This window comes from Pollachius pollachius (genome assembly GCF_949987615.1).
Source record: "Pollachius pollachius genome assembly, contig: scaffold_260, whole genome shotgun sequence".
Lineage (NCBI taxonomy): Eukaryota > Metazoa > Chordata > Actinopteri > Gadiformes > Gadidae > Pollachius > Pollachius pollachius.
In genome coordinates, this window is record NW_027641369.1 from 18,998 (window position 1) to 35,000 (window position 16,003).

At 56.9% G+C, this 16,003-nt stretch overlaps 1 protein-coding gene across 1 annotated transcript; it reads left to right on the top strand.

The window, feature by feature from the left end:
• The first annotated feature begins 671 nt into the window (after window positions 1-671).
• pcdh7b (protocadherin 7b) lies at window positions 672-13,570 on the top strand. Its single transcript, XM_079759298.1, has 2 exons — window positions 672-4,603; window positions 12,328-13,570. The coding sequence occupies exons 1-2, from the start codon at window positions 1,511-1,513 to the stop codon at window positions 12,367-12,369; spliced, it is 3,135 nt and encodes a 1,044-aa protein (XP_079615424.1). The 5' UTR covers window positions 672-1,510; the 3' UTR covers window positions 12,370-13,570.
• Window positions 13,571-16,003: the final 2,433 nt, after the last annotated feature.

Below are 16,003 nucleotides of genomic sequence, written 5' to 3' on the forward strand. Positions count from 1 at the left end.
TATTCATGAATATTGTTTCCACTGTACAAGGGGAGGGGAGGGGGGGGGGGCAGTGGTGAATAGTGATGAACTGGAATGACCGCATGCAGAAGTGACCGCACGCGCTCTGTGATCTCCATCACATAATAATACCACAACCACCTCGCGAAAAGTTGCGCCTCACAATCCCGACGGTTGGTCGGTTGAACGCGAGGGCGACTTCCCTCCCCCGCCTCCCTTGGAGCGGTGTGTGTGCGTGCATGTGTATCTATGTCTGTGTGTGTGTGTGTGTGTGTGTGTGTGTGTGTGTGTGTGTGTGTGTGTGTGTGTGTGTGTGTGTGTGTCCGCTCATCGTTTCTCACTCAGGGAAATGTGATCAAATGTGATGCCGAGGCTCCGACACCTGCATCTGTACTGCGGTGTTCCCCCAAGGAACCCGGAGGACCTCGCTTACAGCCCAGGACCCGGAGGACGCACCAGTTCTTCGTCCTCCTCCTCATCCTCCGTCGGACTGCACCTCAATAAGCAGCTCGCGTGCACGACGAGTTGAGACCCTGGTTCTGCTGGAGCTGCCGGGGGGGGGGGCGAGTGAGAGAGAGAGAGAGAGAGAGAGAGAGAGAGAGAGAGAGAGAGAGAGAGAGAGAGAGAGAGAGAGAGAGGCTGCAGTATCATTTTCTCTCACAGCGCAGCAGAACGCCGCTGCGAACACACGTCTGCAGGTGGAGCTCAAAACACACACACACACACGGACACACGCTGACACACACGGACACACACAGAGGACCGGACACGTCGAGGAAGGATCGCATCGCAGGGATTTGAACCCGCGGGTTGTTTTCGTGTCTTTATCGTTCCGTGGTCTATTTGGATTACCGTTCTTCTGTCGGCGGGACTCGAACGTCGCGTCGGAGTGTTTCCTGTTGCCCGCAGAGACCGGCGGGAGAAGTGGATCACCGCACGAGACTTCCTCTGCGGTGCGTGCAGAGAGAGGAATCTGGAGTCACGCGAATCGCGCGTAACCCCGAGGACCGGCGGGGCTCCCGGTGGCGCAAGGATCACCGCGCGGGGAAGTTGGAAATACAACCGGACGGAGCGGGACCGGGATTTAAACCAGTCCCCCGCCACGTGAGGGTCGGTGTCCGTGAGGAGACACCGGAGGAGGCAGAGGGCTCGTGAGTTGCGGGTTGCGGTTCACTCACCGCCCCGCAGAGCCCGGAGAGACCGGAGAGCTCCTCGCGCTCCCACTGCGGCGTTTCTCTCGGAGAGGAACCGGGAAAACCGACGGGAGAACCCCCCCGCGAGGAGAAGCAGAGGAACCGCGCGTGGACCGTGGAGCTCACTGAGTATGCGGTCTGCCCTCGCACCGAGGAGGACCTGAAGACCCCGCGAGCCGTCCGGTGTGATCCACAGGGCGCGAGGAGCGGATCGGTCATCGGTGCGGTTCTGTGATTTCCTCCCAAATCAAATCCATCGTATCTTCTACATTTTATCTTTCATCTTTTATTAGCGCGCGTCCTCCTCCCGCACCACCATGCGGACCCCCGGCGCGGTGGACCACCTGCTCTACGCGGTGCTTCTCCTGCAGCTCGTGCGCCTCCCAGCCGCCAAGCAGGTGCTCCGGTACCGGCTGGCCGAGGAGGGACCGGCTGACGTGCGCGTGGGGAACGTGGCGGCCGACCTGGGCATCGTGGCGGGCTCCGGGGAGGTGACGTTCACCCTGGAATCCGGCTCAGAGTTCCTGAAGATGGACAACATCACGGGAGAGCTTAGCACCAACGAGCGGCGTGTGGACCGCGAGAAGCTGCCGCAGTGCCAGATGATCTTCGACGAGAACGAGTGCTTCATTGACTTCGAGGTGTCGGTGATCGGGCCCGCGCAGAGCTGGGTGGACCTGTTCGAGGGGAAGGTCATCATCCTGGACATCAACGACAACACGCCGGTGTTCCCGTCCGCCGTGCTCACGCTCTCCGTAGAGGAGAACCGACCCATCGGGACTCTCTACCTGCTGCCAACCGCCACCGACCGCGACTTCGGCCGCCATGGGATCGAGCGCTACGAGCTGATCCAGGACGGGGAGGGGGGCTCGCGGCGCCCCGGGGCCCCTGCGGGGGGCCGGGACGGCGGGGACTACTCGGGGGGCAAGCGGCGCTCGGAGGACGCGGTGAGCCGCAGCAGCGTGTTCGAGCTGCAGGTGGCGGACACCGGAGACGGCGAGAAGCAGCCGCAGCTCATCATCAAGGGCGCACTGGACCGCGAGCAGCGGGACTCGTACGAGCTGACGCTGCGCGTGCGGGACGGCGGGGATCCCGCGCGCTCCTCGCAGTCCATCCTGCGCGTGATGATCACGGACGTTAACGACAACAGCCCACGCTTCGAGAAGAGCGTGTACGAGGCGGACCTGGCGGAGAACAGCTCCCCCGGCGCGCCCATCCTGCAGCTGAAGGCGGCGGACGCGGACGTGGGGGTCAACGGGCAGATCGAGTACGTGTTCGGCGCGGCCACCGAGTCGGTGCGGCGGCTGCTGCGGCTGGACGAGAGCACGGGCTGGCTGAGCGTGCTGCACCGCATCGACCGCGAGGAGGTCACCCAGCTGCGGTTCAGCGTCATGGCGCGCGACCGCGGCCAGCCCCCCAAGATGGACAAGTCCACGGTGGTCCTGAACATCAAGGACGAGAACGACAACGTGCCCGCCATCGAGATCCGCAAGATCGGCCGCATCTTCCTGAAGGACGGCGTGGCCAACGTGGCGGAGGACGTGGTGGTGGACACGCCAATCGCCCTGGTGCAGGTGTCGGACCGGGACCAGGGCGAGAACGGCATGGTGACCTGCACCGTGGTGGGCGACGTGCCCTTCCAGCTGAAGCCCGCCAGCGAGATGGAGGGTGAGCAGAACAAGAAGAAGTACTTCCTGCACACCTCGGCGCCGCTGGACTACGAGGCGGTGCAGGAGTATAGCGTGGTGATCGTGGCCGTGGACTCAGGCTCTCCCAGCCTGGCAAGCAACAACTCGGTGCTGGTGAAGGTGGGCGACACCAACGACAACGCGCCCCAGTTCCCCCGCCAGGTGGTGGACCTGTCCTTCCCCGAGAACAACGCCCCCGGGGAGCGCGTGGCAACCGTCACCGCCGTGGACGCCGACAGCGGCAAGAACGCCGAGATCGCCTACTCCCTGGACGGCTCGGTGAGCGGCGTGTTCTCCATCGACGCCGACAGCGGCGACATCCGGGTCAACGCCATCCTGGACCGCGAGCAGACGGAGCGCTACGAGTTCAAGGTGATCGCCAAGGACAAGGGCATGCCCATCCTGCAGGGCTCGGCCACGGTGGTGCTGCTGGTGGCCGACCGCAACGACAACCAGCCCAAGTTCATGCAGGACGTGTTCACCTTCTACGTCAAGGAGAACCTGGAGCCCAACAGCCCCGTTGGCATGGTGACCGTCATCGACGCCGACAAGGGCCCCAACGCCGAGATGACTCTGTTCATCGAGGAGGAGGAGGAGATCTTCTCCATCGAGAACGACACCGGCACCATCTTCTCCCGGCTGTCCTTCGACCGCGAGCAGAAGACCACCTACACCTTCCGCGTGAAGACGGTGGACGGCGGCGAGCCGCCGCGCTCCGCCACCGCCACCGTGTCGCTGTTCGTGATGGACGACAACGACAACGCGCCCAGCGTCACCTTCCCCGTCAACAGCTCCTACACGCTGCTACCGCCCTCCAGCACGGCGCGCACCGTGGTGCGCACCGTCATCGCCACCGACGCCGACACGGGCATCAACGCCGACCTCAACTTCAGCATCGTCGGGGGCAACCCCTTCCGGCTGTTTGAGATCGACGGGGGCAGCGGGGTGATCTCGCTGGTGGCCAAGCTGGAGCAGAAGCACTATGGCCTCCACCGCCTGGTGGTGCAGGTCAACGACAGTGGGCAGCCGTCCCAGAGCACCACCGCCCTGGTGCACGTCTACGTCAACGAGACGCTGGCCAACTCAACGGTGGTGGAGGCCCAGGTGGCACGCAGCCTCAGCACCTCGCTCAACACCAACATCGCCGGGGACCCCAACTACGACCTCAGCAAGCAGCGGCTGAGCATCGCCATCGGGGTGGTGTCGGGCATCATGACGGTGATCCTCATCATCCTGGTGGTGGTCATGGCGCGCTACTGCCGGCCCAAGAGCAAGAACGGCTACGAGGCGGGAAAGAAGGACCACGAGGACTTCTTCACGCCCCAGCAGCACGACAAGTCCAAGAAGCCCAAGAAGGACCGCAAGAAGCAGAAGTCGAAGCAGCCGCTGTACAGCAGCATCGTGACCGTGGAGGCTTCCAAGCCCAACGGCCAGCGCTACGACGGCGTCAACGAGAAGCTGTCCGACAGCCCGGGGATGGGCCGCTACCGCTCGGTCAACGGGGGGCCGGGCAGCCCCGACCTGGCCCGCCACTACAAGTCCAGCTCGCCACTGCCCACTGTGCAGCTGCACCCGCAATCGCCCACCGCGGGCAAGAAGCACCAGGCGGTGCAGGACCTGCCCCCCGCCAACACCTTCGTGGGCACCGGAGATAACATATCCCTGGGCTCGGACCACTGCTCAGACTACAGCAGCCAGACCATCAACAAGTACAACAAACAGGTGAGTCCCCGGCCGCCGTCACGGCCCCCTGCTGTTGTGTGTGCTTCTCTGTTTCCTTTACTATGATTCAGCTCTTCCTCTCCTCCTTCTCCCTCCTCCACCTCCTCCTCTCTCCTCTTCCCTAACGTCTTGTGACAGCTGGTCTCAGCAGTGCCGTCGCCTTTATGGTGCTAATGTGTGTCAAGTTAGCCGTATTGATCTGCTTTGGTTGGAGCTCTGTTTGCGTGTCATCTAGGGAGGGAGAAGGGGGAGAGAAGGAGGGGAGGACCGGGGTAGGGGAGGTATTTGAGCAAATCGGTGGCCATCGTTTCTCCCGGACGAAGCATCAAGCTTTACCTTTTTGTTTTCTGGTGTGTTGAGGCTTCTGTTCTGCGTGGGGGGGCCGCTCCCAGACTGAGTGCCAGAGTGCTAACAGGGCACTTTCAGACTTGAGGGGGGGGACGGCTCACATGAGGCTTTGGATTCCTGTCCCTGGGTCCCAGGGGGGAGTCAGCCTCACTCCGACAGCGAGGTTAAAGCTTTCTCTAAAGCAAGGCTACCTCTTCCTCCTCTCTGAGGGAGGAGTGTGTCCTGAACGTGGCCTCTCTCCTGAAGCACTGCGTAGTACAGGAGGACTAACCCCGACAGAGAACATCTGTCAGGTGGTCTCAGCAACATCTGGACCTCCTGTCTGTATGCCTCCCCCTGATCAGGGACAGCGTTCTGCTTCTTCCTCTCCACTTCATTACATAAAGCCTCCTCTCTGCGGTGCTTTAGTGTTCAGATGGATTGAGGAGCCGTGTGATGCGGTGTCGCTGGAGCATCTGTTCCTGGATGCCCTCTCTTCCTCAGGTCCCGTTGAGTTGCGCGTTGTTCTGCAGCGTTTGCCTCAAGCAGGTGAGCCAAGGTTAAAGCCGTAATGAAGACTTTGATTTGTGCTTTTTTGTGTGTTCCGGGCATAAAGAGCACACTGACTATTGTTTCGTGTGTATGTTTGTGTGAGTGTGTGTTTGGATGTGGGAGTGTGTTTGTGTGGCTGTTGTTTTTTCCCCAGTTTCAGTCTAATGCATTATTGATTTTTTCTTCTTTATTTGGTGTGAGCTGCTACTTCTTAAGTGTTCCTCAGTGACTGCTCCTCAGCACAGCATGGCTGGACTCTCTCTCTCTCTCTCTCTCTCTCTCTCTCTCTCTCTCTCTCTCTCTCTCTCACATTCCCTCTCTCGGTCTCTCGATGCTCATTTGCTTTGTTGACTTTCCAGAATACTCCTTTACTTCTTTGTTCCTATTCAATTCTACCCCCCACCACACACACGCCCTGACCTGACACGCTCTCTCTCTCTCTCTCTCTCTCTCTCTCTGTCTCTCTCTCTCCCTCTCGGTCTCTCTGGCTCTCTCTCTCGGTCTCTCTCTGTCTCTTTCGGTCTCTCTCTCCCTCTCGGTCTCTCTCTGTCTCTCGCTCCCAATCTCTCTCGCTCATTCTCTTGGCACCCTATCTACCTCTGCAATCTCTTCCCCTGCCAGTACTGCTTTACATCCAGACTCTCTCTCTGTCTCTCTCTGTCTCTCTCTCTCCGTCTCGGTCTCTCTCTCTCTGTCTCTCTCTCCCTCTCTCTCTCTCTTTCTCTGTCTCTCTCTCTCTCTCTCTCTCGCTCTCTCTCTCTCGCTCTCTATCCATTCGTCTATGCCTCTAACTTACACACACACACACACACACACACACACACACACACACACACACACACACACACACACACACACACACACACACACACACACACCTTCTTTCCCTTACTGTTTTTAATACAAGGCGTGGGTGTACTGTATTATGAATATATGCCTGTATTTGTGTTTCCTTGTGTAAATGTGTTAGTGTATGTGTGTGTGTCTGTGTGTTACGTTTGTATGTGTGTGTGTCTGTGTGCATTTGTTACCGTGTTTATGTGTGTGTGTGCGTGTGTTACCGTGTGTATGTGTCTGTGTGTTTGTGCGTCTTACCGTGTGTACGTGTGTTTGTGTGTGTTTCTGTGTGTGTGTGTGTTACCGTGTGTGTGTGTGCGTGTGTCTGTTTGTGTTACCCTGTGTGTTTGTGTTACAGTGTGTGCCTGTCTGTGTGTGTGTTATCCTGTGTGTGTGTTACCGTGTGTGTGGGTGTGTGTGTTACCCTGTGTGTGTGTTACCATGTGTGTGTGTATGTGTTACCCTGTGTGTGTCTGTTACCCTGTGTGTGCGTGTGTGTTACCGTGTGTGTGTGTATGTGTGTGTGTGTTAACAGCCTGCTCCAGAGTGTGATGAGAGCTGTAGCTTTTCGTGGTCTCGTGCATAATTGAAAGGGCACTCTATTCACCACTCGGCTGCCGTTGCATTGTGGATCCTCTCTCTCTCTCTCTCTCTCTCTCTCTCTCTCTCTCTCTCTCTCTCTCTCTCTCTCTCTCTCTCTCTCTCTCTCTCTTTCTCTCTCTCCACTTATATCATTATTTACTTACCTTCTCCATGATGCGTGGCTGTGGCTCCTTTAAAGAGGTCGTCCATTTGCGCCGAGAGTCTACTGGTCTCAGTGGGATAGAGAGGTGGCCCCGCTGGGATGGGCCCCCTGGTCCACTGGCCCACTGGCCCACTGGTCCACTGGTCCACTGGTCCACTGGTCCACTGGTCCACTGGTCCTGGGTCTACAGGCCAGGGTCTCAGTGGGATGGAGAGGTCTCCAGCTCCATGTTAGGGCCGGTCCTCCCATCCTCAGCACTGTCCAGCCCTGTGCTGCAGACCCAGGCTGGGCCTCTGAGCTCCAGGGGGTCCTCTGAGCTCCAGGGGGCCCTCTGAGCTCCAGGGGGTCCTCTGAGCTCCAGGGGGTCCTCTCAGCGCCCGGTGGGGCAGCGTGAGTTGCTACTGTCTGCCAGAGACCAACATGTGTGTGTGTGTGGTGTGCGCTCAGTCGACCAGAGAGCTTTGACCTGAGATCAATCTGATTGGATTAGACCTCGATGCCTTTTTCAAACTTTCAATCTGGCTATTGACGTTTGGAGACGCGTCACATACGATCCCGTCTGACCGGCGGGGGGGAAGAAAAGAGGGAAGGAAGGTTTAGGACTCAGAGCAAGACCCCCACCCCCCAGTAGACACTAATACATGCATGACACATGCAGTCACACACACACACACACACACACACACACACACACACACACACACACCCTGCTCCTCTCTGCTCTGGTGGGGCGGGATGGACACAGGCAGAATAAAGACAGGCCTGTTAGCGCTGCGGAGAATGATCCCTCTGTTCCTCTGGGAGTTGATCATGGTGGAGGGGGAGGGAGGGGGGGGGGGGGGGAGGAACCCAATACCTTTCAGAACCCAACCGTCCATCGTCGGTGCAATTTTCTCTCTCTTTCCTTCTCTCTCCCGTTCCTCCTACTCTCCATCCGTCCTCGTCTCCACACTCAGTGGAGCCTGTCTCAGGTAACCAGGCAACTGCCACCCCCTGCCCTCCTCCTCCTCACCTAATCAGTCATTAAGCAGATCCAGCGGCCGTAGAAAGTTAATACCCGCCCCCCCCCGACACACACACACACAAACACACACACACACACACCTCCCAGCAGCTGTCAAGGCCCCCCCTCCTCACTGCCCCCCACCGCTCTGGGCTGATGTGAGATGAACTTGCTAACTCTATTGATTGGATTCATATACTCACTCACTACCCCCCCCACAACACTCACCCTCTCACAGACACGCGTGGGCGGAACCCCGCCGGCGATGGTTACCTCTGGGAGGGGGGGGCACCCCCAGGTGCTGTCGGAGTTCTCACAGCAGGGAGTCTCCCCCAGACACTCACTGCAGACGACCGGCCTGACCGACTCTGTAACGTTCGTAGTGATGTGAACATCAGCACCGTATACGTGCACGTGCACATCAGCACCGTGCACCAATCAGCCCTCACCCTCCCACCTTCTCACCCGCCCCCCTCCTCACCCTCACCACCCTCAACCCTCACGGCCCCAGACCCCATGACTGTGTCACACCACCACCACAACCAACTGCTCCACCCTGACCCCCTCCCCTAGGAAAGGCCCCTGATACATCTAACCATCTCTCTCTCTCTCTCTCTCTCTCTCTCTGTCTGTGTCTGGACAGTAAAATAGTTTAAACATGCAAATGAGGTCAAATTGTGTGTTTGTTTGGTCTAAAAGCACCTCCTCACCTCCTCACCTCCTCTGAGCTGATTGCCATGCAGTTCAGCAGAGCTCATATGGAAATGAGCTGCTTTGCCTGTGGGCTCATTTGTTTACAGCGAACACATGTAGCTTCATCCTCAACGCCCCTGGTGAAGACCCGTCTGAACCAGCCTGGCTGTGGGGGTGCAGTCTGGTTGTGGGGTGCAGTAGCCTCTGGTTGTGGGGTGCAGTAGCCTGTGGTTGTGGGGTGCAGTAGCCTCTGGTTGTGGGGTGCAGTAGCCTCTGGTTGTGGGGTGCAGTAGCCTGTGGTTGTGGGGTGCAGTAGCCTCTGGTTGTGGGGTGCAGTAGCCTCTGGTTGTGGGGTGCAGTAGCCTCTGGTTGTGGGGGTGCAGTCTGGTTGTGGGGTGCAGTAGCCTGTGGTTGTGGGGTGCAGTAGCCTCTGGTTGTGGGGTGCAGTATCCTCTGGTTGTGGGGTGCAGTAGGGTGCAGTAGAAGCACGCTGGCCAGAATCGTAGCAGTAGCACCAAACAGATCAGAGGCCGTTCTGCCTGAGGCGATCTGAACGCAGCACTCGTTCTGTTACGTGTCTTCATGATATCAACCACAGCTTCTGCTGGCGGAACCTCTATTGTCTCCTCCTGAATGGATGAGTCCAGCCCCCCCCCCTCTCAGTATTCTACCAGGGCTGTTTTGTTAAACCAAACCTCTCTCTGATCCTATCAGGGGTCGGGAGGCAGGGTTCAGTCGACGGGTAATTACCGGATAAGAGTCCACCGGGGTTTATGGTGTTTGGTCAGCCTCCACTGCCTCCACCCCCACCTCACCTCCACCTCTCTCCACCCCCTGCCCCTCCACCTTCACAGAGCAGGTCAGGAGAAGGAGAGAGAGGGACGGAGAGGGAGGGAGGGAGGGAGGGAGGGAGAGAGAGAGGGAGGGAGGGTGTTTCCTGTGCTCAAACACCTGCTGAGATTATGCAAATGATGTGGGCCTGACGGATGTGTATCTCACCTGGCAGGTGAACTGTGACTCCTGTGGTGAGGTTTAGCCGTAGCCTCGATTAACCTAACTTAGCTCTGCTTAACCTCAGACAAACCCAACCATTACCCAAGTAAGCCTAACCAAGCCTAGCCTAAGAAATTAGTTAATTAGCCTGGGGTTTGACATGGCGTATTCCTGAGTTCAAGCCTCACCTTAGCAATATCATCTTGATCTAGCTGTAAAACAAAGCTGACGTAAGCTAACTTAGCCTATCCACGAGAGAGAGAGAGAGAGAGAGAGAGAGAGAGAGAGAGACGGCAAACACACACACACACACACACACAAGCACACAAGCAGACACACACACCAACACACACACACGCAGACACACACACCAACACACACACACACATGCGCACACTGACACACACAAGCACAGGCACAGCATTATCGGTATTTGAAAAATGTCTGTTTTGAGCCTCTGTTGTCTCCCATGAAAATAAATATCTTATGACGGAATATGAGGAAATGCAGACAGTGCACCCTCATCATTATATACTGCTGAATATATGGTTTTAAAACGACCCAGGGAGGGGAGAGACACAGCTAGAGAGAAAAGAGAGAGAGACAGATGCAGAGAGAAAGTGAGAGAGACAGAGATAGAGAGAGGCAAATAGAGAGAGAGAGAGAGAGAGAGAGAGAGAGAGAGAGAGAGAGAGAGAGAGAGAGAGAGAGAGAGAGAGAGAGAGAGAGAGAGAGAGAGAGAGAGAGAGAGGCTGAGAAAGTGTAGAGAGCGAAAGAGAGACAGGCATAGAGAGAAAGAGGCAGAGAAAGAGTGTGAGAGAGTGAGAGATTCATTTGGGATGACTTTGAGATATTGAGAATTCATTTTAAATCCGTTCGCACTTCTTTGGATCGACGGAGCTTAGAGATCTATCCATCGACCCATCAATCCCCCTGATGGATTGACCCGTCCCCAGGTGGGACAGCGCTGTCTCTGTGGGTCATGGGGGGGTATGAGCTTCCAGCAATGAGACGCATCTCTAGTGCGTAGGTCTGGGGCCCCTCTGAATAACACAGCTTTGCTTCAGACTCTAGTCGGTTCCTACGCCTCTTTCGGTGACACACTGAGAACGTTTTGAAGGCTGGAGCTCAGAGCGTCACTAGAATCACTCAATCTGAGACAGGGTAAAGTTGACTGTGAGGCCATGGCAACACGGTGATGGACTCTCATCGTTTCCCTGATTAATGACTCATCCAAGAAGCAGGTGTGTTGGTGTGTGTGTGTGTATGTGTGCGTGTAAGTGTGCATGTGTGTTTGGCGTGTGTGCGTGTTTGTGTGTGTGTGTGTATGTGTGCCTAGGCAGCTTGTGTGTATGTGCTTTGAAGCTGTCAGGAGAATCATCAAAGAGTGAGAGAGTCAGAGCATTTCTATATACATTTGTATATTATGAATATAATGCATAGTGTAGTTATTTCCCTCACATACACAGCCCTGTAGCACACACACACAGACACACACACACACACACCGTTTCCAGCCAGTGATTTGTATGGGGAGCGCGGCCAGCACGATGTGTGTTTTTATATGAGAGATTTGCGATGGAGCTCTGGTTATGGTGAGTCATGCATCTTAATAGAGCGTTGCTTTGTCTGGTCCCCCTTCTCTTCTCTTCCTTCCGTTCCCCCTCTTCTCCCCCATTCTCGCGGTGAGGGATTAACAGCGCATGGCCTGGCACATATTTGGTTAAGCGAGTGTCTGAGGGACATAATGGACGGCCTCCGCCTGGAGCGGGAATCATCAAACGAGAGGGCAGCTCGCCGCCTCCGTCACTGCTCTGTGTGTGTGTGTGTGTGTGTGTGCGTGCGTGCGTGCGTGCGTGCGTGCGTGCGTGTGTGTGTGTGATGAGATTACCTGAATGAGGCTGAGCTCGGGGCGCGGCTCACCTGACCGTCCATCACGGTGGCGGGCGACGCCATGTCACAGACATGTGTGTGTGTGTGTTTGTGTGTGTGTGTGTGTGTGTGTGTGCATGTTGTTGCACTGGGTTGTGTGTCTACGGGAGGTGGAGGTGGAGGTGGAGGTGGGGGGCGCGGTGTTAGATAGGTGTGTGTGTTGCTGCATGGGGTCCTGGGGTACACTAGCTTATCCCTGTGTGTGTGTGTGTGTGTGTGTGTGTGTGTGTGTGTGTGTGTGTGTGTGTGTGTGTGTGTAGCTCCGTGGGAGTGATGAGGTGTGGTTGGGGGGGGCTGTTGTTCACAGTGGAGCCCCTCCATCATCCAACACACACATGCAGACAGACAAGCCTGAGAGCTTTCAATATCCTGCCTGTCTGTGTGTGCATGTGTGTGTGTGTGTGTGTGTGTGTGTGTGTGTGTGTGTGTGTGTGTGTGTGTGCTGAACGGTGCAGTTTATCATATTTATATATTTTTGTGGACCTTCACTTACACCAACAATCTCTCTCTCTGTCTCTCCCTCTCTCTCACACACCCCACACACCCCACAACACCCCACACAATGCACAAACATACACACACTCACGACGCACACCATACACCCCCTGACACCCCCACTCTGGACCCCCCACGCTCATACAGATGGAGGTGGATGGAAGCAGGAGGCTGTGGTACCTTCTGTAGGAATGCCTGATGCTCTCGGGCCTCTGGGGGTCCGGCCGTGTGAAGGGGAGCCCGCCCCCGCCCCCCCCCCCCAGACACCCCAGTGCCGTTGGCCGTTCTGTACCTCGTCTTTCTTCTGAGTGGAGGTTTTTCATTTTTCCCTTTTTTTCCCGCAGACAACAAACATTGGAAGACAGGTGTTTCTGTCTGCCGCCCGGGACTGAACCGAACAAAGAGCTGAGCGTTACGGGGGTCTGCTGTACCCCCAGGCTCCCCCCCCCAAATACTTTTACCCCTCTCTTTAGAGTCAGCGTGCTGCTGCAGCCGGGGGAGACGGGTTAGGAGACCCCCCCTGTGAACAGACCCTCACCCCCCTGTAAAGACTCTCCTGGTGGAACAGACCCACACCCCCCAGTAAAGACTCTCCTGGTGGGACAGACCCTCACCCCCCTGTAAAGACTCTCCTGGTGGGACAGAGTCTCACCCCCCTGTAAAGACTCTCCTGGTGGGACAGACCCGCACCCCCCAGTAAAGACTCTCCTGGTGGGACAGAGTCTCACCCCCCAGTAAAGACTCTCCTGGTGGGACAGAGTCTCACCCCCCTGTAAAGACTCTCCTGGTGGGACAGAGTCTAACCCCCCTGTAAAGACTCTCCTGGTGGGACAGACCCGCACCCCCCAGTAAAGACTCTCCTGGTGGGACAGACCCGCAACCCCTGTAAAGACTCTCCTGGTGGGACAGAGTCTCACCCCCCTGTAAAGACTCTCCTGGTGGGACAGAGTCTCACCCCCAGTAAAGACACTCCTGGTGGGACAGAGTCTCACCCCCCAGTAAAGACTCTCCTGGTGGGACAGAGTCTCACCCCCCAGTAAAGACTCTCCTGGTGGGACAGAGTCTCACCCCCCTGTAAAGACAGGGTAACCAGGGGCCCTGAACACAACACAACCCAAACCACCGCTAAACCGCTGATGGAATGATGCATTGTGTTTGATTTGTATGTTTATTATGCCCCCCACCACCCCCTCCTCCTTGCTATCTCCGTGACGACGCGCCTGTCATCCTGCACTCGATGATGAAGACGTAGAGGAACGTTAAGATGGCCGCCGCACGCCTGCACATATGCTGATGTATTCCTGTTGCCATGATTACAATAATCACTCTGATCATGTCTTGCATTTTCTATCAAATCTGAAATGAGAAATAAAAAACGGAGAAATGGAAACAGGTCTTAATGCTGTCACGTTATGTTCACTATTTTAAGGTCTGTTCAGACGAGAGCGGTTGGCCCAGCGATGGAAACGGCTCTGACCTCTGAACCTGATATATCTAACGCCGTCTTGAGGATAAGTAAAGAGGTCCATAACGCTGACTCTAATTGACTCTGGTAAAAATAGATCATTCTCCGCCCAGAGAGTAGGGCATTGGTATTCTACAGATGCACCTGAGGTCCTTCCAGGCGAACCATGCAGAGAAGATGAAACAGGACAGACCCCCCCCTCCCCCCCCACACCAAACCCCCAGGAAGGATCCGGAGTTTAGTGCGGGCCGGAATATTGATCTGCGGCCCATCGGCCCAAAGCCGCTTCATTATCCAGCTTCAGTATCACCTTTACCTCCTTCTGTCTGCAGGGGGAGCTGGCCAGCCTCTCTCTGGCTCCTCCCCCACCAGCCTCTCTCTGGCTCCTCCCCCACCAGCCTCTCTCTGGCTCCTCCCCCCTCCAGCCTCTCTCTGGCTCCTCCCCCCTCCAGCCTCTCTCTGGCTCCTCCCCCCACCAGCTTCTCGTTGGCTCCTTCCCCCCAACCTCTCTTTGGCTCCTCCCCTGCACCAGCCGCTCTTTGGCTCCTCCCCCCTACAGCCTCTCGTTGGCTCCTCCCCCCTCAGCCTCTCGTTGGCTGCCCCCCCCTCGGAGACTCGTTTCTCTGTTGCCTGATGAGGTCGGGGACGCGGGGGTCTGCCAGCACATCCATCAAGCTGACAGGTCCGTGGGCGGGAAATAGGATGAGGATAAATGTGAAGAAAAGTTTGAAGGAAACGCTGCAGCTCGCGGTAGCCCCCATCTCCCCCCCCCCCCCCCCCCCCCCCCCCGAGCCAGCCTCAGAGCCATGCCCCGCCTCCCCATGCCGACCATGACCCTAACGACGCACCAATCACGCCGTCTCTCTGGCCCAGACCACACCCCCCAGTGGGGACATAAGTTTATGAAGCAGCGCGTCGCCTTGGCAACCCTGTAGCGCTGGGGTGGAGGGTGAGGGTGAGGTTGGCAGCTTGGGGTGAGGGCGGGGGTGAGGTAGGGAGGAGGGCGGGGGTGGGCTTGGGGCTGGGGTTGTGCTGATGCCCTCCCGTGCCTCTCCGCGGTGTGTGCTTGACCTGAGCAGTCGCTCCGTGTTTAATCACCGCTGGAACGCCGGCCGAGAGAGGAATGTTTGAGGAGCACCAATTAGGTTCCTTCTTTTCCCGGGAAGCAGAATGTGCGTCTGCTTTGATGTCGGCGCAAAGCCTTCACTGCTTCCAGCGCACACTGAAAGATTTATGGCCATCTGTGTGTCTGCGCACCGTGTGTGAGCATTGTTGGTCTGCGTGTGTGTGTGTCTGTCTGCGTTCGTATCTGTCTGCGTGTGTGTGTGTGTTTGTGTAGGTCTGCACACGTGTATGTTTGAGTGTATGGGTTTTTGTGTGTTTGTGTGTATGTGTCTGCATTTGTATATGTGTAGCTGTGTGTCTGTGTGTGTCTGTTTGTCTGTTTCTGTGTGTGTGTGTGTGTGTGTGTGTGTGTGCGTGTGTGTGTGTGTGTGTGTGTGTGTCTCAGGAGGTCTTTTCTTGAGGCGGGCCTTCCTTCTCCTCCCTGTGAGCGGGGACATGACCTGGCGATTTAAGATGGTGTCATCAAGTCTGGGTTAGCATCACGCCGTTAGCCAGCCGCTAGCATGGCGCCGCTAGCCGGCCGCTAGCATGGCGCCGCTGGTGGTCGTGTTCACGCATGCATGGCGACGCCCACAGGCCTTGGCCCCTGCTGCTTAGCTTCCCGTGCTCAGGGCCGCTCCGAATTCCTCTCTGGCCTCTCCACCGTTACTATAGTTACACAATACACCCCCTACTAAAGCGCACCCTGCTCCCATACCCTCACCCCCCAACCCTAACCTCACCCCCCCTCCCTAATCTCACCGCCTCCCTAACCTTACCCCCTCGCAGTGGTGGTCTCTGAGCTGGGCCAACGGATAAATGAGAGAAACAACCTTTTCTTATGCATCGTCCCCAGAAGAAACAACCTTTTCTTATGCATCGTCTCCAGAAGAAACAACCTTTTCTTATGCATCGTCTCCAGAAGAAACAACCTTTTCTTATGCATCGTCTCAAGAAGAAATGATTCTTATGAATCGTGGAAATGCCGCTGCGTCATCGCTCCTCTCTGCCAACAGAGGAGCGTAAACATGTCACAGAGTTCTGGCCGTGAGGCAGCCTGAGGCGTGGGAATGTCATGTACCTTTGCACCCCCACCTCCTCCTCCTCCTCCTCCTCTCCCCGCTCTTCCTCCTCCTCCTCTATCCCGTCCTCACCCTTTTGATTGGCCACCTGGTCTGGATCTCTGAAGATAAAGGCTCCTGACTGGATGCCTAGTTGGCCGCACTGGTTGGTCCATTACATCGCTAATCAGCT

Excerpts from the sequence above, each read along its gene's own strand:
- pcdh7b (XM_079759298.1), top strand. The coding sequence starts at position 1,511 with ATGCGGACCCCCGGCGCGGTGGACCACCTGCTCTACGCGGTGCTTCTC. Across the intron at positions 4,604-12,327 it reads TCAACAAGTACAACAAACAG|ATGGAGGTGGATGGAAGCAG; the intron begins GTGAGTCCCCGG and ends ACGCTCATACAG.